General features: G+C 42.7%; 1 protein-coding gene across 1 annotated transcript; it reads right to left on the reverse strand.

Moving 5' to 3' along the window:
* Window positions 1–1,089: 1,089 nt before the first annotated feature.
* ubtd2 (ubiquitin domain containing 2) lies at window positions 1,090–20,597 on the reverse strand. The gene is made up of 3 exons (XM_076275120.1): window positions 20,328–20,597; window positions 9,256–9,492; window positions 1,090–2,915 (listed from the first exon to the last, which is right to left on the reverse strand). Exons 1-3 carry the CDS (start codon window positions 20,395–20,397, stop codon window positions 2,488–2,490), a joined length of 735 nt encoding a protein of 244 aa, XP_076131235.1. The 5' UTR covers window positions 20,398–20,597; the 3' UTR covers window positions 1,090–2,487.
* Between the last annotated feature and the right edge of the window lie 5,089 nt (window positions 20,598–25,686).

Below are 25,686 nucleotides of genomic sequence, written 5' to 3' on the forward strand. Positions count from 1 at the left end.
CAGATCAAGTTAAGGCTATAAATATATACAATTTAAGATAATTGTGTCGTCAAAATAATTTTGGGGGGCAGAAGAACATACCCCCCATTCTAATTATACCAACCCAACATTTTGTCTCACACATCTTGCACTCTACTTGGTTGTGATGGAGACCTGCTACCTTGTCATCTAGGCTCTGCAGCGCTGACTAAGGAGCAACCAGGCTCAGGTAATCATAGTAGTAGTGTGTATGTAGTAGTGTATTTGGATAATGGAATCTTTATTTTGTCTCCCAATCTTAGCTGTTGTGATCCTAAATATGCAAATATTCCTTAACCAACAGACTGTGAAATATAGCATACAAATCAGAGAAAATGTGACCTTGTGGCTGTGCAAAGGGCCTCACAGTTTAAGGATGGAGGAAAATCTCAACAGTGTTCCTGTTCTCTGTGGAACACTTGGCTTTCAGCCGCTGAAGCATTCTCGCCACCTTAACCAAAATTAAAAAATACAAAACATCAATGGCCTGTCTGCTTCTGTCATTGTTGACTTCTGAACTGGAATTTTTTTTGTTTTGTTTCAAAAAGTTTCTGTGAGGTGCCGCACTATCAGTGTACAAGTGTTCCATGAGCTATGACAATAGATGAAAACCACAGCATAACCTTGAGTTAAAGTATGTGACTGAATGGGAAAATAACATCTTGAAAAAAGCAAGACACTTAATTAAAAGCATTTGAGTAAAAAGTTCATTGCTTTAATTAAAAATGCATTCTATTTCATTAAAATATGCAATTGTTTCTGAAATTCATTTTCATTTTCCATCAGGACATTGTCTTGATGCTACTTAAAAACACACATACAAAGAGCGTTAGGGTATTAGAATGTCTTCATTCCTTGTGATCAGCTACATTCAGAAGAGATGGTTGTTACCAGGGCAGCCTTTGTAGACTCTGGCTATGGCTCCCCCACATGTTCAGCTATGACCTCAGACGGACCAGCATCAGGTTGAGTTCTCTTCCTTGTGCGCATTCCCAGTGATCATTGCAGCCCTGACAAGATGTAAAAACGTCTTTGTGCAAAGCACATTTCTTCTTCCACTCGTGAAAAGTCTCTTTTTCTTCTTCTTCTTCTTCTTCTTCTTCTCGCCTCTTTCCCGCACACTGAAGCGCACACACATGCTCACTTACACAAAAAAACACGTAAGAACAGGCAGCCGTGTACACGCGGAGAGGAATGTGAACACACAGATGCAGGCACTCCTAGCACTTGCACACACACACATACACACACACACACACACACTTGCACATACATGCACATACTCACTCACACTTACACACCCACACATCTACTCTAGATACTTAGTTGTGATAATGCTGATATTCCCAGGTACAGTGAAGCAAAACACAGTGTTCCCTTCGATTCCTCGTGTTGAAAAGGTGACATCTTCGAGCCTCGATCATTAACTCGAGCTGAGGCGTCATGGCGCTCCCCTCATGAGCAAGGACAGGGAGGGTGATGGAGGGTGGACATACATATAGGGATGCTTACTGAAGAGTACTTAACTATTTATAATGCAATGCATCACAATTACTAGTATTTCCCCTACTAAAATTACACAAGGCATGGGCAAAAAGTCAAGACAGGTGATTTATTACAAAAGAAGGCTTTCCCCATTTAAGAACTGGTCGACCAGCTAAAAATACCCAATTTGTCAAATGTTTCAAGGTTGCAGACAGAGTGCAATGTACAATAGGCAAGAAATGGACAACTGACCTCATAGAAATGATTGGACCAGAGGCTGAAAGAGATATTATCAGAAAAGGCAGGTTTTTTCATAAGAAATGTTTCCCTCTGTTCTGTTTCAAATTTCCTGGCTCTTTTTTTGGTTGTTCAGTTTCCATCAAAAACCTAAAACGTAATGTAAATGAGAAAAACATCTGAAAAAAGTTCTTCCCCCCTCCCCCCTCCTTTTTACAAACCCAAAAGGACCTGTATTAAAGTCTGATGTGCCTGCTCTTAGTTATGTGCAGTGCGTTAAAGTTTTCCTGGGAGGGACCAAGAGGCAGGCGCGTCCACTGGTCCGTCCACAGTCTGCTTTGCAGACACTCTGCATGATCTCATCACCAGAGGGGGGGGAGAGAGACAGAGATAGAGCGGAGGACGGCACCTGGCCCAGCATTCCTCCAGAAGAACTCCAATAATTCAGAAGGGGGGCTGAGGCGATCTTCAGCTCCCAAACTCTGACTCAAGTCCTTCCAGTTAGTCATGCCATATGCATTTCTCTTCTCCTGCAACTCCTTCACGTGCCAACAACAGTCTTATAGCCCTCACAGAGCCAACCCTGATGGACATGGAATTCAGTCAAATGGCAAGAACATCCTAGGCAGCGACTCCCTTTGATGAGTCAAAGGCAGGTCCTGCTTCACTGACGTGACGCTACTACCCCCTCCATTCCTTCCAACATCACCTACCCTCCCCACCCAGAGCTACCCCCCTCTCCGGCCGCTAGTTGTCCACGGGCGTGGGGTTCTGAGGCGGCAGCTGTGGCGAGACGGGCGCGGGCGGCTGGCTGACGATCACCTGCACCACGTAGTCGCGCGAGATCTTCAGCTCCTCCAGGCGCATCTTGTCGGTGAGTGGCCGGCCCGAGAAGAACCAGCGCTGGGCGCCCGCCGCCACACCCTCCTGCGCCTGCAGCCGCCGCTTCATGTGCTGCACGGTGTCCGTGGTGCGCACCGCCAGACGCAGGTCGCGGCCGGTGGACAGCCGCAGGCGTAGCGGGCACTCCTGGCCCTCGCTGGCCGGCGGCGGCTCGGCCGCCTCCAGAGGCTCCAGCTCACTCTTCTCCTCAATCATGTTGACCGGCGGTGACAGGCAGTACACAGGCAGCTGGTAGCGGTTGCCCAGCTCATCGTAGCACTCGGTCAGGGCACCTGCGCACCAGAGAGACAGAGAGCATAGGAGAGAGATAGACAAGAGATAGATAGATACAGGGAGATAGAGAGTGAGAACAAGAAAGAGAGATACAGATGGATGGAGCAAGGGAGAGAGAAATAAATGTGTTGGAGAGGGGATTACAAAAAGGTAGACGGGCAGGTGAAATACAAAGCAGAACTTTCTAAATGTACCACAACAACTCATTCATCTTTTTCAGGGCCACATTTTGGCTTCTGTGGTGCATTCTTCCTGAGGTGAATTATGTCGGAGTGTAACACCTGCGTCCTACTGCAACCCTGGGCAGAGCAGAGGACTGAGGAGAACGTTTTTTAAAAAACATTTAAGGCAATAACACTGGAAAATGCCTACCCGTGACTTTAAACAAATAAAACCATGGGGGGGGGGGGGGGGTTAAGGTTAAGGTGCTTATTAGAGAGTATCTCAAATGCATTTAAAAGTGTGTGTGTGTGTGTGTGTGTGTGTGTGTGTGTGTCTGTCTGTCTTTTGCCTTTAATTGAGACAGAACAGAAGAGATTGGCAGTAAATGATCGGGAGAGAGAGTTGGCATCAGATAATGACCACAGGTCAGAATCTAACTCTGGTCCCTGTGGGTCCTTGGACCTGAGTGTGGTATGAATGCTGCTGCTTACGTCACGTCACAGGTCCCCATCAAGCGCTTGAGCAGCTGTGACGTGACGTGGTCAGGCACTTTCCCCAACCAGGCTTTGGAAAGCAGAAAAAGCAGTGCAACTTGGTCCACTGAGGAAGTAAGAGTGTGATAAAGGTGGTAAATGAGAAAGAAAGTAAAAAAAAAAAGAATCCTTGGTTCCAGGATTGTTTCGCTGACATCAAACTAATAGGCACTCAGTTCATTCTTCTGGATGCAGAGAGAATGTGAGCTCATCACTTTCAGTAAGAATTTGGTCATGAGGTGTAGTTCAGCGGAATGCATGGACACATTGAGCATATGTCCGGCCGAAGGTGGAAACTGAAAAGGTGAAGTGGTCCGCTGAACTTTCAAATCCAAAGTTGGAGAGTGTTATTGTTAACAGTCTTAGGCATCAGAGTTAGTGTTAACTGAAGAGGTGAGATGTAACAGTTTAAAGACATGGGTATGCTTACTATTAGTTAATAGTAATGAATGAAGGGATGGTGTGGAGTATGACTTTACCTGGTAGTACTTTCTCAATGAAATTTCATATCTGGGGAAAAGGTTATCTTTAACAACTGAAATAAACAACTACATTACAGCAAAACTGATGAAGCACCATATCATGGCATGGCATGATAGGGTATACTATACTATACTATCCTATGATTATATATAAGCTTTATTGCAGACACAGGTCCATATCATACACACACATAATACATAGTATAAATGATTACTGAATAGATCAAAGTTAACAAATCCTCTATCAGGAGCTGCATGTGAAACCTTCAAAAAGTACCTCTGTACATCCATCTCAGACTGGGAAATAACACGATAAGTCTCACAAAGGGCTCTGTTCAGTGTTCAACAAAGCAGGTGAGGAACCATGGAAAAACATGACGTGTGGATGGATCACCACAGAGAAGCTGGCCCGTGACTCTTCAAACAGAGAAGACAATGGCAGGCAAAGAGGAAGAGAGAAAGAGAGGGACGGGAGAAACGAGAAGAAGAGGAGGAGAAGTGCGAGAACAGCACTTAGTATGTGTCTGTTCCAAAGGGGACGCGTGGGCACAACCAGTCAGGCCTGTCAGACAAACAGGGGCCACAAGGATGCAAGAGTGACGAGCTGAACTGACAGTGATTGACAGGCCTGCTGCTAGGCAACGGCTCGATGGCAAACACGCCGCTCGGGCGAACTCCCCTTTTCTGCAACAAAAGACCCTGCTGAATTGGATTTCGTAACAGGCTATTCAGTCAGCTGATAATTTCAAACTTCCCCTCGACAGCAGACCAGGACTGCATGATTGCACTGCATGATTTATTAGTCATAAACATAGGCACAGCTTACCCCTGGAACATCCAACTCATGAATAGATGGATACTTATTATCTTTAATGCTCGAGCTATAGACTCGTTTTAATGATTTAGATGACGTGACATTTCAGGTGACCATCGACCTGACAGTGTTTATGAAAAAGCTAATTTTGTACGACCTTGCAATGAGCTTGTCTCTCAATTCATCTCCAAGATTCCGTTTATCAACACCATTGCTTTTCCTACGTAGCTCTCTCTGAATGCAGTATCGTCTCTGTATGTCACGACAGCTTTGTTATTGAACAGAAAAATGAGACCTGTGAGTGAGGTGTGTGTGTGTGTGTGTGTTGTGTCACACATCACTCAACCAGCTGATCAGGGTTCTTTCAGTACACAATGAATCAAAGAGCCTACCAGCTAAGCACCCTGTGCATGCATCCAATTCTACTGGTGGGACACATTTTAGAGAGGGGAGATTTGGGGGGGGGGGGGGCATGAGAAGAGGGGTGATAAACACATAGTGGGCTCGAGTGATGGAAATGCACAGGGGGGCACAAGAGAAGAATAAAAACTAGAATACGAGGGAACAGCGGATGATACACCGGGAAAGCAACTGGTCCCCATCTAGGCGCGATTGTCGTCCTGCCATAATTGAAACAGATGGTAATGAACCATCAGCACATCAAAAAGGCCTGTGAGCCGCACACAAGCTGGTTAGATTACTGCCAATAGACCCTTTCAACAATAAAAACAAAAACAATGCTTCTCTGCATTAAGATAACATATGGAATGTTAAAACGGAAGCCTTGTGGGCCAACTATGATGCTGATAATGGAACTCTTGAAAGAGTCTATACGCTGCATGTGGGCACTGAGGGCTTCTTTGAGCCGCTTCACTGTGGGCTGTACTCCAGATCAGACTCGAGAGACTGAGAGCTGACATGATGCACTTCTTCCACTCTCACTCTCTCTCTCTGCAGAGAACACAAAACAGGGTTCCCACAAGATCAAATACAAGGACGTTTTAAGGACTTTCCAGGCCCAATATCCTTAAATTCAAGGACCTAATATGTCAATAAATTTCAAGCGCGGGCATGGTTAAATCATGTTACCTCAACAGACTAAGGATACCTTGTCACAGTTTCACACAAAAGAGCCCTGAAGGAAGGATGACTGTGTGTGCCGAATAAAACACTCTCTGTGTGTGTGTGTGTGTGTGTGTGTGTGTGTGTGTGAACACATGTATCAGGGTGGTCTTCTTTTTCTTATCATTCACATCTAGTACAGTCATCCAACACGTCAGTGGGTCTTTTTTTGTCCAGGACCACTTCCACCCAGCTGCTGGTTGAGGTGGTCTTACGCTCAGGGGCTGTGGTCACATTTCCCATCCGCGTTCCTCAGCAAGTCATAAGCACATGGTGATGATGTGTGTTCTCACCTGCACTCACACACACACCAGAGGTTCACAATGCAGTGCGGCGGAAGGATGATTTGACCTTTGCGTACTGAGCGGTGGGGTGAGTGAGTGCGGGGAATGCCACAAAGTAACACTCCTGCCAGAGCTTTACCCTGGCCATTCACTGAACCGGCCCATTACTTTCCACCTATTCCCTCTAACTCTGCTGTGCTCACCAATGGTTGACTAAGTAAGCCAGGGACAACAGTCTGGCCCTTTGGGGCCTGTTGGTGCCTTTCATATTGTGGCTGCTGCACTGTCCTCCACGCACTCAGTGCTGGCCCAGGGTGCCTCAGCGGCAGCTGCACATGACAGACCAGAGGCTCGATATAGCCACTGCTGCTTACTGCAAGAATGTACTTCCATTTTTACTGCAAGACTGTACTTCTATTTTTACTTCAAGACTGTACTTCCATTTTTACTGCAAGACTGTACTTCTATTTTTACTTCAAGACTGTACTTTTATTTCCCCCCCCCCGTCGAGTAGACGTGTACATGTCACTTCAGGAGGCACCTCGGCAGCATGTTGCGCAGGTGTCTGTATCATTTAGCAAGGGGGCTCTACGGATGGAAACTCAACAGATATGACAAAGTGGAATTTCTTGTGCATGCTCCTGATCTGACAAAAGCGCTTCCAATAAATTCGATACTTAGCTCTAGCATGGCCGTAATCATTTTCCTTTAAAGCTACCATGCTTGATGAGGGGAATTATAAGAAATAGGCAAAGTAGTTACACTTGTTAACTTGGATGGCTTTCGAGGACACTGCCAGGGAACAAGAAGCACATTACGCCTTCTCAAGCGCTGACAGATTTATGATGCAGTTGAGACAGTTGATCAAATTATCATCCCATTACAGTGTTATAGCACATAATCTCAAGAGCATCCTTTAGTCACATACAAATTGATCATTTCACAGCCAAGACAATCTCAACACAATAAGTCCTCCGGCAGCCATAGTGAAACTATAATAACAGCATTCATTCTGGATGCATATTGCTGTCCCTTTGCAAACCAGTATAATGTGAGTTACTGAATTTAAATTATAAATTATAAGTATAAATTACTCGTTACTGAATGTAATAATGTGTTAGAATTATTTCTGAGACAAATTCTGCCAATGCAAAAATATTTGTATTTTTTTTTTTAAATATATTTTTTGGCCTTTTATGCCTTTAATTTACAGGACAGTAGAGAATGACAGGAAGCGAGTGGGAGAGAGAGTCGCGGTGGGATCCGGAAAGGACCACTGGGCGGGAATCGAACCCGGGTCGCCGGTGTACGGTGCAGGTGCCCCAGCCAGCCGCGCCACGGCTGGGGCCAAAATATTTTTTTTACTACTTCTAATGAAGAATAGTTTTAACATTGAGAATTATTGTACCATAATTACTTTGTTATTATTCTATTTTAATGATCATCATTATTAGAATCATCATAATATTACATAGAAGTTCATGTTTAATGCCTATGAATCCTATGAATCCCATAGGCTACCAAACCTCCATATAATGGCCAATGAAACAGACAGCTTGTTGGAGAGGTCGTGGCCGTGGCTGGGATAGTGGGAGACGTCCGTAATGCTTCCTGTCTTTACATGCGTCTACACCGTGCCCCCGAGCCTGGCTGAGAAGATCAAGCCGTGCCAGCGGGTGGGCTCACTGGGGAGATAGCAGGTAGGCTATTCTCAGCTGAGTGTGTCACTGACCTCCAGTCAGGTCCACACACACTTTCAAAGTCAAAAGTGAAGGTCTGGCAGGCCCCAGGTCAGGCACACCTGTGCTTGACATTGCACCTCCACAACAAACATGTGGTTATGGTCGCACACCACTGCACTTGATAGGGGAATTAGCCAATTACACCCAACTGATGCCTCCTTGTGGCCATGCAGTGTAACACTAGACTACTGGCAATTAGATGAGCATACAAACAAACTTTCCACTGAAAACTCAACTGACCGTCATCATTTCTTACCATTACATTTATTCAGTACATCAGACTGAAGTCACCTAGCTGCAAGAGTACAATCCCCACTATGGTATTGTGTCCTCCCGAGGCCGCATGCACTAGCAGCTCCCCTCATCAACCACAGAGGTCTCCAATGATGGCATTACCTAAGGTCTGTGTTTTTCAATTTTCCCTAAAATACTGGCTAGTGCTTGTGTGGTTTGTGAAAACGCAATTGTAATGGTGTGTGAGTCACTATGTCGACTGCTCCCAGTGTAGCTACAGGTGATTAGCTGGCTTAAAGAGAAAACACACTCACAAATGCAAAACCAAAACGCACACACAAAAACGCTGTTTCGATCTAAGCTGATCAGGACTGAGAAAGCCACCTTTTCTGGAGTACTCAAACACCTGCCTACTTAATCATCCACAGTAGAACAACTTCATTGAAAATGCAGCAATTCACTAGATACCTTACACTCTCTACAACATCATGATTCGCCAACATGGTTGAAATGAATAAACGTCAGGGTGGATGCTTTGAAATAATTCTCCCGCGTTTGTCCCATTAGCAATATTCACTACATGAGACAAATAAAATAAATTAAACTGATGGAAGAACTCATGTTTACAACTCCACAATGCCTAACTATATCTATTCTCTCTTGTTTATCAAATTAATTGCACAGTGGTCTCTAAGAGCTACATCCTTCAATGCTATATAATGGCCTCTAAATATAGCGGTACACTCAATAGCACTTCAATATTCAATTGAATCACAAATAACTACATGACAAAAGCTCTTTAGCTTCTTGTATACCTGGGAACATACCACACACTGGATACCTAGAACAAATCATAATCAGTTGCCCCACTCCTGTGTTGACAAACACTTCTGAAAGGTGACAAATGTAAGACAAATGTTGGACATTGACCACAGAATGAGACTGTCCCCTGACTTGGTGTCCTACCATGTGGTAGAGTGATGCTGGCGCCGTCGATGATGGCCTGCGCGAGCTCATGGTCGTTGCTCTCGAAGGCCTGGGCAGCGGCCTTGAGCGCGTCCCAGATCTCCTTACGGCCTTCGAAGGCCGGCGCCGTGTCCCAGAACTCATCACGCTTGCTGCGCAACTGCCCGTCCGTCATCGGATAGTCACTCTTCCATTTGGGCTTCTCTCTCTTCAGGGGCTGGTTACGCCCCAGGGCCACTAAAGGGAGGGAGAGAGGGGGATAGAGAGAGAGAGGGATAGAGAGGGGGAGAAGTGGGTTAGAGTATGCAATCCCATAAAAGCATCAGTAAAGTATGCATTAACTGCGGATGACAACCATGTGGTGTGCAAAGTACTGTGCACACTGTGACAGCCTGGGTGATGTAAGCTATGCTTCTCCATGACTGAATCCTTGAGAACACAGGTGCACGTTTCACTGAATGCAAGTTCAATTTCACACCAACGTCTGCGTCACAAGCAGAGAGTCAACCAGGTGGGAAAATGGGTATGGACACCGTACAGCGTTGGATAACAGTAATCATACACTCACTGAAACATTCACGAAACCACCCCCACCCCACACAAGCGCACACACACATCCTGAATCCTGACCTGAACATCAATATTGACATCATTGACACCAGTAATTCAATATCCTTGAGTGTGCTGCCAGTGCCATGCTAGTGTTAATTTTGTCACCTATTTTTAATTTAGTCTTAGTCTTGTGACGAAATGTCCTTTTTAGTCTTTGTCATATTTAGTCATTCAAATATCATTTTTGTTAGTCAAGTTTTAGTCGACTAAAAGTCTCGTCATTTTAGTCTAGTTTTAGTCATAAGAAAACTAAAGGTATCTTAGTCTTAGTCAGTTTTAGTCAACACATTTTAGTCTTTTTTTATAACAAATTATTTCTGATTACCATTTGAGTAAAATAGTGTGTCACACATCTCAATTTTCAAACAATATTGTGTGTCCACAGGGCTACTCGTCTGTTATAATTACTCATTCTGATTTTTTGTCAGTCAGTATGTTTACATGCACAGGTAAGTCGAGCTACAGTTATAGCTCGGCTGGGATTTGACCATAGACAGTAAAAGATTTGACTGGACCACTGTCAAATTCGTAGACCAGTGTTTCTCAAAGTGTGGTCCGGGGATCACTGGTGGTCTGCAAGCTATCCCAAGTGGTCCGTGAGCAGACGTGGTAAAATATAATATAGATGAGTTGTTTGCAATATAACTTGTATGTAAATCCAAACAGTTCTGCAACACTGTCTATGTAAGATATGCCAGTTTAAATCATACAGTATGAATCCTCTGACACAATAAGCAAAGTGCAAAGACAATAAGCAAGGTGGTTCAGTGAGTAGGCTTATTGTGTAGACCAGGGGTGGGCAACTAATTTCCCCAAGGGGCCACATGACAAACTGGGACTGTTGAGGAGGGCCGGACCCAAAATACCGAACTCAAGTCTGAACTCAATTCTGTTCAATTCTATTCTGTTCTTGTATAACATTAAGTAAATCATATGGTTTTGTTTACTAGTCGTAAGAACAGATGAAAATGTGAGGGAGACAAAGGAAAAACAGCAATATTTAATCTATGTCCAGTATTTAATCCTCATTCTCGAAAATGAGTTTTTAACATTGACATTTTTTTCAGTTTTCAAAGACTGATATAAAAAAGTACTACAATATCTATATAATTAGGCTAGGTCATGAAAATGTGGAGTCAGTACAACTGATTGGCCTGTGCCACCATTTCATCAACACTCAGCAATATTTCATCATTAAATCATTACCATCATTAAATTAACTCTATGCAGAATTAGACTACGAAAACGTGGAGCAGACAATAGTAGGCTGTCATTAGTTAATCAACATGCACAAAGAAAACTATTTTAAAAATGTTTTCTATGTTTTTGCTTTAACTTTATGCACATAACTGTGATTGGTCAACTCGCTCTGTGTGTTGAGCCGGCTGCTTCAAGCAACCTGTTGGTAGTAGCATCATACTAGTTCGCTAACATAAGCTTTGCAAATAAACTCAGTATATTTTGGTTACAATTACGGGGTTATCCGATTGTAAACTGTCTATCTGCCAGTAACGTTTTGAAATGAACACTTCGTATCTCCAACTAGCAGCAGTAGGAGTTCGTTCTAACAACCTTTGTGGTGGTGAGCGACGCAGACATAAGAGACACAAAACGTTGAAAGGTTTACGCCGACGTAACTGCATTGTGTCGACGCAGAAGCATAAATTCTATTCACCAGCACATCAGTGAGGGTGTTTACGTCGTATGCATCCACGCACAAATGTATGGGCGTACAAATAGCAGTCGCTTTCAAAATAAAAACATTATCTCTATGCTAGGCTCTTGACTATTGTTCTTTCACGGACCTTACGCGGGCCGGTCAGGGAAAGCCCGCGGGCCGTATGTTGCCCATGTATGGTGTAGACTAATTATAGGCTACTGTTGAAGTAGGTCTAATCTTTTTTTTTTTTTTTTAGCTAGGGTTAGTTAAGTGGTCCTGAAACTGAAAAAGTTTGTCGTAGGCCAAACTATTATGTTTTACTCCGCCTCGCTAGATGGCGATATGCGCCCAAACACAACACATTCCCCAAACAGACTCTCCATCTTAGCCATAGCTAACTTGCTAGTGAACTTTCCATAGTAGCTTACTTGCTAGCAAACTTTGCATCATCAGTCTAACTAGATGAATAGTTGACATTACATGCTGAACATTTTCGTATGGACATTCTGGGGGATGTTAATTTGTATGAGAGAAGCTTCAACTTCTGGGTATGTAGCATTGTGGCATAAAGCTTAGGTAGTTAGCTTGCTAACTCTGGCAGAAATCTCCAGTGTTCTTGTTCCATGTAGTTTTGTGTTGCAGCCACAGGTTTGCAGCAGCAGCACGTAGACTAGCCTACAGGAAAGCTGTTGCGTATGAACTCATTCGGAATATTTTGAAAACGTAACAGCTAGATATTCTGTCTTCTCATTTTGTAGACGAACATGAAGGGAGATTTTATCTTAGTTTTTATTTCATGCAAAACATTTTAGTCTCGTCTTTTTTCGTCAACAATAATGCATCTTAAGATAGTCTTAGTCAGTGTTTCAGGACATTACTGCCGTCTCGTCATTGTCTCGTCTTAGTCATGAAAAAAAAGGTCGTTGACGAACATATTTCCTCTCGTCTCGTCAGACGAAATGAACACTATGCCATGCTTTATGCATATATCGCATACATGAAGCAACAACTAGCGGCTAGTGACCAGTAGATACCCTTTTCTCTGATGTGCCATTCAGCCAGGTCCTCCACCACACATGGAACTTTCCATAACTGATTGGAGACAGTGAAAGGCCTCCCAGTATATGGCTCTGGTGGAAGCACAAAAGGGCCGAAGGCCAAGAAGTTACATCAACAGGCAGCCTGACCTGCTTGTGAGGAAGGGAGGATGGAGAGCGAGAGAGCAGGAGGAGGGATTTTACAGGGGGGAGAACATCTGGCGGCCATTATGCACAACCTTTCGTCCGGGACACCATGTAACAATTGCAAGATGCACAGACAAAAAAATAAATAAAAAAACACCCTCCGCCTGAATCCTGCTGGTTGGAATTACAGGTCCACCCATGCTCTGTCGCCGTGCAATCTAGAGAGCTAGACCCAGGCTTCAGTCCAGGACACTTTTGAAAAGCGGAGCAGCTGGGATTCAAATCACAGAGGAGAGTTGCAGAACAATCCTGATACACAATTTCAAAACATATTACCATAACAAACAGGTACCATGTATACTGGGTGAAAACTATTTTATCCTCTTAAACCAGCAAAAGAAATCAGTACAGATCATCTCAGTGCTGCATGGCCATTCATACAGACGAGAGTGAGTCTAGCCATAGACATCACACCACTGTACCCACCAGCTATCAATAATTCAGCTTGGCCCGGAAATCTGTTCAGTAGTTCTTTGCGACCCAGAAATGACCACTCACTGCACACCACGGATGGAGGCCAGGAGGAACATGCCTCCTCCTCCTCACTTGGATGAGAGATGAAAGTCCCCTGCTGCCTCAATCAGGAGGTGGGCTTGAGGGTAACATGACCTACTCCACACTTCTCAGGGGGGAAGGCACTTTACCCCATGCTTTGATGTCACAGGGCCAACATGTTCACTTCCTGTTTATGCAGGCTTTGACGTAAATACCAATTATGAGACAAAAAAACATGAGCTGTCTTGTTGCCCCATGTTTTTGTCTGTCTGGAGACGAATAAGCGATTTCCCAGTAGGCCGTCAGACAACGCAACACAAATGCCAGCTACATCCTCAGACTCGCAGACAAACAGGCTACAGTACAAATGCCTGATGTCCAACAGAAGTTTTTACTGTAATGTCAACACCTGCTAGGCATCTCAGGCTAGGCTAATAGGCTAGGTGAGAATTTCAGTGTATTGTGCCTCATGGAAAAAAAAAACTCTGTGCTGGATATCCCGAAGACATCATTAATCATTTCTCAAACATTACTCTAAATCAGTGATGGCATTGCACCCTGATACTTATCACATTCATTTATATACATGATCTAGTATGTGTAATCCGTTTTATTTTTTCACAACTCCACAATATGTCAACCTTCCTCACCACATTTAACATACAACAGAATTACTGCTTACTGAATAAATGTCTTTCCTGTTAGGAGATTTGCACATGACAATAGTGTGTATATTACTTAATGAAGCGCTGCACAGTGATGCATGCTCAAACTTTCCCCGCCTGCTTTACTTGCATGCTTAGGCAACCTTGTCGGTGCAAGGTGGCTGAAGTTACTTTCCGCTGCAGGAGCTACAACACACCTACATGATGGTTACTGACATCATGTGTACAGTAACCTAGCAACAACCAAAGAGTTTTTGTATGGTGTTATATGGTGGCAAATGGGAACATCCATTCTGGGGGAATATAATTGTAAGACCACATGACGACAGAATCGAGTTGACATGTAGGCATAACTATTAAGTCACAATCTATATCAACGTGCAGTATCGACAAAAAACATTGATATTGGTGGCAAGGGTCCATTTAGCCAAACAAATATCCAGAATATGGGATGGTGGTGGCATCTTTCAAATGAACCCTTAAATACCATTTTATTTTATATTCCTATGAGTATAATCACAATTTGAAAATATGTCAGAGGTTAACAAGAGGTTAAAGGTGCTATATGTAGGAACGGCCACTAGAGTTTTTAAATGGGCATTGCAGTCCAAAATCAAAACATTTGAGAACATTAAGTAGGCTAATCTGGCAATCTAAAGGTCAAAATGCTACTAGCTATTAGTAAATTGACAGAGAATGGTAAAGCAGGCCAAAACACAAACTCAAAACATAAACAGTATTTGCAGGCTGCAAATGTAAGTTTGAATTGTAAATATCCTGGATGTACCATTGTTATCAGTGAAGCCAGTATTTGAAAAGAACATGTTTGTTTAATCTCTAATGCCATATTTATGAACAGATTTATTACAATAAATATATTGCATATAACACCTTTAAAGAAGAACTATGCAGGTCTGGTTATTCCTTCGCTGTTTCTGTTTTTTCGCTGGATTTGGGCTCGCATTTTTCACTACACAGCTCCCCCTGCAGCTTCGGTAGCAAGTGACTGCTACACTAAACCCCCACTAGCTAGTGAGCTAGCCATCAAAAAACCAAGCTAAACACATACAGGGCTCACAATAAAACGGTCGAGCAAACACATTGTTCAAGAGACTATCAAACCACATATTGCATTGCATATTCGTTTTTTCCGAATGCCCCTACTTTGTTTCCAGTTTTCGGAGCCTGGGCTGCCTACAGAGACCGTTTTTTTTACAGTGTATCCACGGAATGGGCAGCTACAGTACAGGTCGTGAGAAGATGATTGTGACAAAAAATGTTATTGGTTTGAAATAGCGTCAAATCGCTGACTGCACCTTTAAAGATATCTGACACAGGACTAAAAACAAAAACTAAACTAGAACAGCATGCGGATTAATTTTTTCCAAGATATCCAGTGAGTCAGAGCCTGTCCAAAATGTTGGTTCTTTGCCTCTTGCAACACCTTTTCACCAGTTTCATGAAAACTAGGCCAGTAGTTTTTGCGCAAGCCTTCACACAGTCAGACAGAAAACCGCACCGTAAAAACATACCCTCCTTGGCAGTGTCATGACTTTAAATAACAAAAAAAATAAGGAAACAACACTGACATAATTAAGTCTATCACACTGGCCTCATCTTGTAAAGTGATCACATTGAAGGCCACACTGCTGTGAAGAGCATCCACTCACACTTAATGAAGCCACACACCGGCGTAAAGAAAATCCATGGCCTGATTAAGATCGTTCTTCTACTTCCTGTTTAGTGAATGATGCTCCGGTCTGTGCAGTGAGGTGGAATGGCCAACACGTTAATCTAATTTAGCGCAAATGCTCTGTGGCATTTACAAGCACTCGTACTAAACAGTGGGTAGTGCCGGGGGGACAGAACACACAGAGATTATCACACCATTTCATTCCAATGGAAACTACTGCAGTTTTTGGTGTTAAGATATGAAAAATGATTGCCGACCGTACAGTGGTCATGCAGTGATAATGACAGGGTTCCCACACCTTGGTTAAGATCAAATTCAAGGACCTTTCAAGGACTTTCCAGGCCCAATATCCTTAAATTCAAAGACCTAATGTGTTGATAAATTTCAAGCGTGGGTATGGTTAAACCATGTTACCTCAACAGACCAAGGATATGACAGATGGTAGGCATATTCTATTTTTCATGTTTGTATTTTGCATAAAACTGAGCTGAAATAAACTTGTCCTAAACAAGTTAAACTCGTTACCATTAACCTGTCGGTTTATTCATCAGAATGTTAAATTAAATATTTGGGCAACAAACACTACACGCGGGAAACACGCAGAAATCATGCTGGCCGTGTACATGTTAATAAGCGGAATTGTACGTAATTGTATGGATTTTGTTTCCTCAAAAAGAAATTCAAGGACTTTCAAGGACCTCCATTTATTTATGTCTCTTTTCAAAAACTTTCAAGGGCCTTGAATTATTTTTTTCAGATTCACAAACTTTCAAGGATTTCAAGGACCCGTGGGAACCCTGTAATGATAATTATGCCATGATAATTTAGGCAGAATAATCGGGATTCTTGTACATTCTATGCATATTGTATATTTCTGGTGTCCTGTTATATTTGCTTACATAGTGAGATCACTGAAATGTAGTTTCATTCTGTCAGTGAAACAAAGAATGTGTAGAATAGATTAGATGCACGTGTTTGTCCCATGAGAATGCCATTACTGACTGTCTCAAAGCATTTCTAATTCATTTAACAGCAAACAGCATTTTAGAAGGTTGCAGTGACACTGACAGCAGTGCTCATGTTAAACGACTTCACCCTCTCTCTCTTTAACTCTGGGTCACAACACATCCATGAGAGAAGAGAACAGCTTACAGAATAAGTAAATAAAACTAACAACAGCTGATTAACCTGAATGGACCGGATGCAGAGCTGAAAGAGAAGATGGAGCACTGGAACTGTCGCAGCGAAGGAAAGATATAAAGGCGTCTCTAGTTGAAAGAAGGTCATTAAGTCGGTGTATCAATTTTCACTAAAACACCAGACATAGCAGCACGTCACTCTGGTCAAATTGCATGCGGTTTGCTGAAAGCACTTTGTGTAGCCCATCACTTATAAAAGTAGACACATGGCAGCTGGTCTTTGAACAGAACAGAAAGAGAAAAAAAACCCGTCTATGAACAAGCCCTTTGCCATTTTTTTGTAATTAGAAAAGCATGGAGCTTACTTAATTCACATATTGGTTACCAACAGTTGTTGGATATAATAGTCCATTTTTGGGACAAGATGAAAATAGGCTAATTCAGTTTTTCGCTGGAACCACTAATGAACACCAGCTGTATTGAAAAGTCTGATGTTCTTACAGTGTTTGTGTGTGTATGCTCGTATGCACGTATACTCTTGAGACAGAAGAGCAGAGTAGTGCCGAACCACTCATTTTTCTCATGACAGTCACGATGTCACACATTATCCAGCTGTAAGGTGCTCTCGCCTTTAACTAATCTTTTAGTATCTGACCTTTTCTCTCTCTCAGCCAGTGCAGGGCCTTACAGTACACCTAGCCACCGCACCCCTTGTGAAAATACAGAGGAATTGAGTTCATCCATGAGGTATTTAATCCAGTGTGTACTTCTCCTCGGCAGGCAGGCGTCAGCCATATGAGCTCTTCTGAGCGAGCAGTGTGAGGGTGGCCTGACATCTGGGAACCATCAGCTCTGCCAACTGGTCAGTACAGGGAGGAGACATCAGCTTACACTCACACACAGACACAGAGAGAGAAAGAAAACCTGCAAAACAAGAAGACTGAATTGCGGTGGTGGGAAACTACGCAACGACCCAACAGCACTGGTGAACTGTGTGACTGTGACCACCACACGCTCAGAAGATCCCACAGTGTCACGCATGAGGGTGGCATGCCCATGAAGAAGCTGGACAGCTGAGCTGAAACAGCTCGGCGACTGAAGCTGTCATCTGGGTCAGTCAGCATGTGTGTGCATCTGCAGGAAGCCCTGTGTGACATCCTCAGTGGATAGCACGGTCGGGCACTGTGTTCCTCTGTCACTGCCTGGGTTTGCACACACACACATGCACACACGGGTCATGTGACGAGTGTAAAATTACACAACCTTTGAGTGCCACGGGCCACATTACAGATCTCTGGAAACTCTTTGGGGACTCATTTGCAACTCCAATAATCCTTTTAAAGGCCATCAACATTACAGTGATGGTTTTGAACAAAACAAAAGTAGGAGCATTAATTCTCAATACCATTACGCAAGTAGGCTAATTCTAATACACAAGATTGATGGCAGTCAGTTTAAAAGTTTCTTATAAATGACTCATCTCATAAATTAATTATGAGCCTCAGAATGGGCTACAGTTGCATGACACTCCAATTTGATCTTGAGAAAGGTTGTATTCTAAGATCAAATTGAACCTAAGGACACCCCACCTTCTGTGGCTCCAGACCTCACTCATCTCCATGGCTACTTGGTAAGCCAAGTGCAACCAAGCTGGACTGGGAAGAGCCTGTGTGGAGAACTCAAACACTGCATAATGCAGGACAGTCCATCGACTTCTGTTTCATCCACCACGATCCTCAAAACCTGCAACCTGATGGCTGCTCCTTCTTTTGTCTTCACATTGAGACTACTTTGTGCACAGATTAAAAAAAACAAAACAAAAACAAAACTTCCAGAAAATAAATGAGTAGAAGTACAGAGTGGTTGAGTCCCGTGATAAATGTGGTGTGGTGAATGCCCCTCTCTGGTCTGTGCTGATTGACAGAGGGGCTTCTGTGACGGAGATGAAGTGGGTTCATCTTCATGCATTAATTAAGCCAGTGCCAGCTGGTGAGGACAGAGCTCCAGATGTGCGGGGGTCTCTGTCGGTCCAGCTGTACTTTCAGCTGCATATTCTCTCCGTTACACTACTTGCGCAAGTCAAGGCTGTGCTGAATGGCACTTTGAAGAGGGCTGAGAGAGGTACTGTAGAGCCAACAATGGGAAATGTTTTGTCATAACTTCACACTGAGATTTGGATAAATACATTAGAAACACTTCTAGAGCTATTCAAGTGCCAGGATGTGTAGCCTTAGGCCATGAACAAGAGACACAGTTGCCATTGAAATGATGACATTCTCCACGTGGTTTAGAGCAAATGTCAGTCAGGTAGGTTACAAAGAATGAGAGTAAGAAAAACATAGGATGCTTTTCAGTAGTACTAGGTAAGGAGGTATGCTCCTTTAAACAGTTATGGACAATGTGCAGTGAAACTCAACCAGAGCAATTTTAAGAGTTTTTACCGAAATATTTCAGATACATTTCATTTAAATGCAACACTAAATGTCTTTCTTTATTTTGTTTTGTGTACATAAACCTAGCCCGAGGTGCCAAAAGTGTAACTTTTAAGTCGTCAATTGTGTATGGAGTCAAGTACACTCCTTTGTGCTGAACCTGCCCCTCCCCCCTAAAGCACACGCTCAATTGTCAGTTACAGTAGCCTTACAACATCTGCAACACTAGACACCGGAAATCCCGACCAAAGAGGAACATTCGTGTTGAGGATTGGTACGAGTATTTCAAGTTAAACTCGCAAGAACATGTTTTCCAAGCTTTGGTAACATAGAGCCAGGTTGTGACAAGATAATAATAGGCCGAATTGATGACAAACCCACAGTAACGCACGTTTAAAAAGAGAGCGTTATCTAAGTGGCCGTACTAATGTTAATGATGATTCCAAAAGTTAACCTAAAATGATGCGCGAGAAAAACCTTCCTTTACAGTGCTGTTATCTACGTTATTCACATAGGCCTAAAGGGCCACGATAGCTAACATACACACACGAAGTGATTGATGCTCAGTGAGATGAACATGCACCCTACCCCGCAACAGTATCATTCTACTGCCCTTTTTAGATGTTCTCACGTTACAGAAACGACTTAAGGCAATAATAACAACGCATAATGCAATAGAGTTGAGAGGGAGCAGATAATTAGGAGATAAGAGAGAAAAAAGATAAGTTACTACTCAGTATGTTCCGCATTCCTGCGCGAAAACACTGACCCACATTTTAACAACAACTGACCGAAATAGGCTAGTTGAAAGAGGCTAGCAGTCGTTCTTTTTAGACTTAGCAAGCTAGCATGTTAGCTCGTTGGGACATCCAAAAGCTGCATCCATTGAAAGCAGTAGACAGCATTTCCCAAAAGGCTATAATAAAATTTTTGTTGCCGTTAATGTATGACTAACCATGAGACCGGCTGGAATAACAGTGCATGAGACAAAACACTATAATATCGGCACGATGTCACAGACAGTGGAGACAGCAGCAGACAAGGGAAGACAAGGCGCATGGGAACAAGCATGCACTAAATTTCTCCAATCAATAACTAAAATATCACCCCCAGTGTATAACTTATTTCCTACCTCCAGTTCCGTCTGAATTTTCGTTTAAACTGCCTGAAGAATCATGATGACTACCCACACAACCACCCATGGATATTTTGCTGCGCTACCCCGCAGACCCTCTCTTGTTTTCTGTTCCCCCCTTCCTCAACTACTCTTCTCAGAATAGAAATTGACAGCAGGGCGCGAGCATCAGCTGGGAAGAGGCGGAGTGTGCACACATCATCATGAGGTGACCGTTCCTCAAAGCTAGAAAAGAAAGAAACGCAAGACGTAGGCTGAAACGTTGCTTAGATATAAAATAATTGGTGGATAATGGTGGTGATAAAGGTGTGTGTGTGTGTGGGGGGGGGGTGGCCTAAGGTCTAAGGTCCGGATATCGCTATGAAGAACAAGCTAATTTTTCCCCAGTGCACTGGATCTCTACCTTTATCATATTCAACGGCGTTCTCTTTCTGTTCAAGACTATGTCTATGTTTAGACTACACATTTATTTTAATAGGCTTCTCTAAATAGACTATTAAGTAGCCTACCCCAGGCCTATATCCTCCTCATCGGTGGTTTTGTATTCTCTTTTGCAGCTAGTGATTCTCTGCTGCAGCCTACCATTAATGAACACAACATTTAACACAAATTCTTCAACTAGTACTTATTCACACTGACACGTGCATTACATTGTAATATGGGGTGAACTAGCATACATAGCCTACCCATGACTAGAGCACAACTCCCTTGTGTGCTACAATATTATTTCTGCATGGAAGTTGAATTCTGTCTCAGAGTATCTTTTTTGTTGTAAGCCATTCATGAAAACAGTTTCAATTACATGTTTATACTTTTTATATAAGTTTATAGTTGATTAACCTGAATGTTGAACAAGGAAATAGAAATGGTCACCCTGAAAATAGCCCTCTGTAGATATTCAAGCAACTGATGGTCTTTTTTGCCAAATGCAGATGCAGTGGTATCAGAGTGAGGTGACTCAGTGGTGGTGTTGCATGTGCTTGGTGTAATGTTGGATTAATCTCAGTGGAAATACCCCACAGGTGTATTCAGCCTAGGAAGTGAGCAAACTTTGTGGCAAAACAGACACATATTCTAGAAGACAAAGGTGATTGTATCTGAGTTATGTACACTACTGAGGCAAAAACGTATGACCCTTGTTTCTGGTCCTCTGCATACCGCCAAAACAACTCCAACCTGCCAAGGCATGCAAGGCTACATGAGCTCTGTGGTATTTGGCAGCTAGATGTTAGCAGTGGATCCTTTAAGTTATATAAGTTGCAAGGTAATACTGCCATGAATCGGACTTGTTGTTCCACCACATCCCATATGGATACTCTATCTGATTGAAATGTGGGGAATTTGGAGGCCACCTAAAGTCTTTGGGCGGCTCTATATAATTTTGGGCAAAGTGCAATGTCAGGCAATAAGCAAAGTGTCTCTCATGCCTGAATTAAAGCTGTTGTGTTGAATACTAGGCGGGTCAATATATGGAAAAAAAAACACCTAACCTCAAAAAAATTGATACAAAAGGTTTTTCAACTGATTATGATACCTTTAGATGTACTTAATAACATATTAGAAAATCTAGTAAAATCTGACCCCAGTAAAGGGGTAATTTTCAAGATGCCGTCCAAGATGGCCACCAGAAGCTAATTTGGGATATCTGAAGCATTAATCAGCCTAGGAAAGTGTTTTTCGTGTTAAATCAGATTTAGAGGTCACTGATTCATATATGTCACACTAAAGTAGCCTATCAGTTCATAATTTTCAAAGACTTATAATTTTCAAGATGGCATCCAAGATGGCCACTAGAAACTAATTTTGGCTATGAAGCATTATTCAGCCTAGGAAAGTGTTTTTCATGTTTAATCAGATTTAGCGGTCACTGAGTCATATATGTCACACTAAAGTATCAGATCATCATTTTCAAAGACTTAGAATTTTCAAGATGGCGTCCAAGATGGCCACCGGAAGCTAATTTTGGCTATATCTGACGCATTTTTTAGCCTAGGAAAGTGTTTTTCGTGTTTAATCAGATTTAGCAGTCTCTGAATCATATATGTCACACTAAAGTATCAGATCATCATTTTCAAAGACTTAGAATTTTCAAGATGGCGTCCAAGATGGCCACCGGAAGTTAATTTTGGCTATATCTGATGCATTATTCAGCCTAGGAAAGTGTTTGTCGTGTTTAATCAGATTTAAAGGTCACTGATTCATATATGTCAGACTAAAGTATCAGTTCATCATTTTCAAAGACTTGTCATTTTCAAGATGGCCACCAGAGGCTAATTTTGGCTATATCTGAAGCATTATTCAGCCTAGGAAAGTGTTTTTCATGTTTTATCAGATTAAGAGGTCACTGATGACTCTTCATCTCCACCTTTTTTAGTGTTCTTATAGTAGGACCTGAGGATGCATGATGTTTTCTCTCTCAGTGTCACCATGCCTTCAAAACCTTTCCCTTCTGTGAAACATATGTCATTCCCGTATCGCTCCAGTTTAGCTTTCAGATACTGATTACCGAATGTAATGGAATCAACCTCAATCAAATACTCTTTCATGTTAGATCCAAGTACAGAGACAGTCAACTTTTCTTAATTGTGTGCATTTCTGCAAGACACTCCGCTGTTCGTGTAGAAGATATGGATTACCTTGCACTGCTGCCTGTGGAACGTGTCAAAATGAACAATGTGACAATCCACACAAATTCCTTTCAGAGGAGTCAGAGGATGATGAATAATGATATAATAATTATTATGACCGCCGCTAGCGAAGCTAGCGAAGCGGTCATATAGTGATTGTCAAAGTTTTTTTTTTTTTTTTTTTTTCGTCATCTACTTCCTGAATTTTTGGTCAACGATACCCGGGACACTGAACCACCGGGACACATGAAATTTGGTGGGTATGTAGCCCCACTAGACTTTTATGGAAAAATTTCGTTTCGTCCCCGGGGTCTCCTCCCCCCCGTGCTGGGCCCCCCGAACCGCAAAAAAAGCGGTTAATAACTACCTGAACCGTGGCACCAAGGGCCCACATCAATCTGGCCCATAATCACTCATTTGTGATTTGCACCCCCCCGGTAAAAAATGAAAATGCAATATTATTCTGCTTTAATCGCCCCTATCTTCAGTTAAGATGTTCAGAACTGCACCAAATTTTATTTGTATGATTGACCTGGCATTCTCTGGGGGTATGCCAAGTTTCGTAGAATTTCATCCATGGGGGGGTCTTAAAAAAATAGATTATGTGTACATTTAGTGACTGTACACTCATTGGCCTGTAAATGGCGGTGCACACATATACACATGCACACACACACAGGCACCCACATACTATCGGTATTAGAATGGCCGATACATAATTACAAATTCAGTAGGATTAAAAGAAAGCCAAAATATATATTCATCATCATCATCATCAGGCGCGCCTGCAGGTGTACGTCCGTACGCACTGTGCGTACCATCAGGCTCAACAGCGAGAGAAAATTTCCCTTCTGTGTGTGTGTATTCACACCAAATTGGCCTACCATACCTTCCCAACTATGCACAGTATCCCATTAGCTGCATGCCATCAGGCTATTTACCATTTTCTATTACGTAAAGTTAGTGAACACGTTATAAAAATGAACGTGCACACATTTTGTTTGAGCAGGAGAGAGAATACGCATGCAGGCACGCAATAGGCTACTTATATCTTCTATATCTATAGTTATCTATAGTTATCAGCACACAATGTTGAGCTAATTCACTAACTCAATACTCATCATGGATATCACAAGTTTTAAACAACGAAAACAGAAAGGATGGAGGCAGCAAAGCTAGGAGTTATTCCAGATGGACAAGAACAAGGTAGGCAATCGGTGTGCTTGTCAGAACGTTAGACTGCACTAAAGCCAGAAGTCACGTTATGCTAGAACAAAACTAAAAAACTAAAGGTATCTTTAGCCTGTAGCTATAGGGCTGTATTAAGTTGTCCAAATGAATAGGTCATTGTAGACGTTGTCGTTGTATTATTGCATGTGTATGTTGTTATGCTATGTAGGCTACTTTTTTGCTGACTGACCAAAGCACGGAACAATAATGTTCACGAATGGGTTTTTTTTTTTTTGCGGGGGGGGTGATGGGTGTGCGTACCATAGCATTAATTCCTTCAGGCGCCCCTGATCATCATGGCTGATAAGTAGTCGTTTGTCCACTAGATGGCGCATCGTTGCAGTGAGACGTAATTTTGTTGGAAGTTAAAGGTCCAGTTTGTAGGAAATAATGGAAAATAAACTGTAACCATTCCAAAAATGATCACCATATGTTGTCAGAGAGTAAGGAAACACGATGAATTGAAGTAATGGCTTATTTGACAACATTACTCTAACCCGTAAAACCGATGAAAAAAAATGAGTTACGGGGCGGAATCTCTTGGAATTTTCGTTTATGTTTTGAACGATTAATTCTAGAATAGCATATTAATAATGGGCTAGCGCGTCCTCCTATTTGGGTTGCCAAATTTGCAAAGGCCAACTGTCAACAGCTGTCAGTTGTAGTCATGAACGCCTACGAGAGGCAAAATTAAAACAAGAAACACATTAAGTGGACATCGGAGGAGCTTCCTGAGATGGTGACGTCTTCATCAAACGAAGAATATCAAGTCTGACGCAGAGCTGGCCATATTTCTCCACAACAGGTAGCCTAGGCTAAACTTCATCTGCATCGCTAAATATGTTACGTTGGTTAGAGAGGTATTTTTTGTTTTCACTGTTTCCGTAATGTGTAGCTGGGTCATGGTTGGAGAAACGTTAAAGCAGCTGCAGGTCAACTAACGTTAGCTAAGTCTTCATTACATCTGGCAACCCAGAAGAGGCTCGCGTCTGGTAGTCTTGAGAACGTTCACCAGTGTTTTGATTTTGGCCTACAGAACGTTTGGTAACAATCCTACAAATCGCACCTTTAAACGTGGGTTGGAATAACAATGGACGCTTCCTACAAGGACTATAGTTTACCGCAGAGAACGTCTAATAAGGATAGGATGATGTTCACATGAAATGTAATTCCCATTTCTTCTTGAAGCCGAAATCAATCTGAGGATGTTTATCTTTAATCTTTTACGTTAATCTTATAATATCAATAAGGACCTAGTAGGGATGGCACGGTTTTTGAAAAATGCTCCGAACCGTGCGGATGGCATGTCACGGTTCGGAGTGTGTGTTCGTCGTACGGTCCTACGGTTCAGGCTAGTTATGGCATGCGCAATTGATTCCCATGTGACAATGTGTTTCCCTTTCGCGCGAGAGTAGGAGTATAGTTTTGAGTGCTGCGCGCGACTGGAGTCTTTAGAAATGGCAAGTGCGAGAGACAAAGACTGCCCGGAGTTGCAGGAT

The sequence above is a fragment of the Alosa pseudoharengus genome, unplaced genomic scaffold (genome assembly GCF_046254945.1).
Source record: "Alosa pseudoharengus isolate Yale_2024_CS ecotype anadromous, Long Island Sound unplaced genomic scaffold, YU_APseudo_1.1 YU_APseudo_1.1_scf_8, whole genome shotgun sequence".
Lineage (NCBI taxonomy): Eukaryota > Metazoa > Chordata > Actinopteri > Clupeiformes > Clupeidae > Alosa > Alosa pseudoharengus.

Bases quoted from the DNA above. Each gene is read 5' to 3' on its own strand.
- ubtd2 (XM_076275120.1), bottom strand. From the start codon at position 20,397: ATGGGTGGTTGTGTGGGTAGTCATCATGATTCTTCAGGCAGTTTAAAC. The intron at 9,493-20,327 runs GTAGGAAATAAG...CCCTCCCTTTAG, and splicing joins AAATTCAGACGGAACTGGAG to TGGCCCTGGGGCGTAACCAG. The intron at 2,916-9,255 runs GTAGGACACCAA...TCTGGTGCGCAG, and splicing joins CAGCATCACTCTACCACATG to GTGCCCTGACCGAGTGCTAC.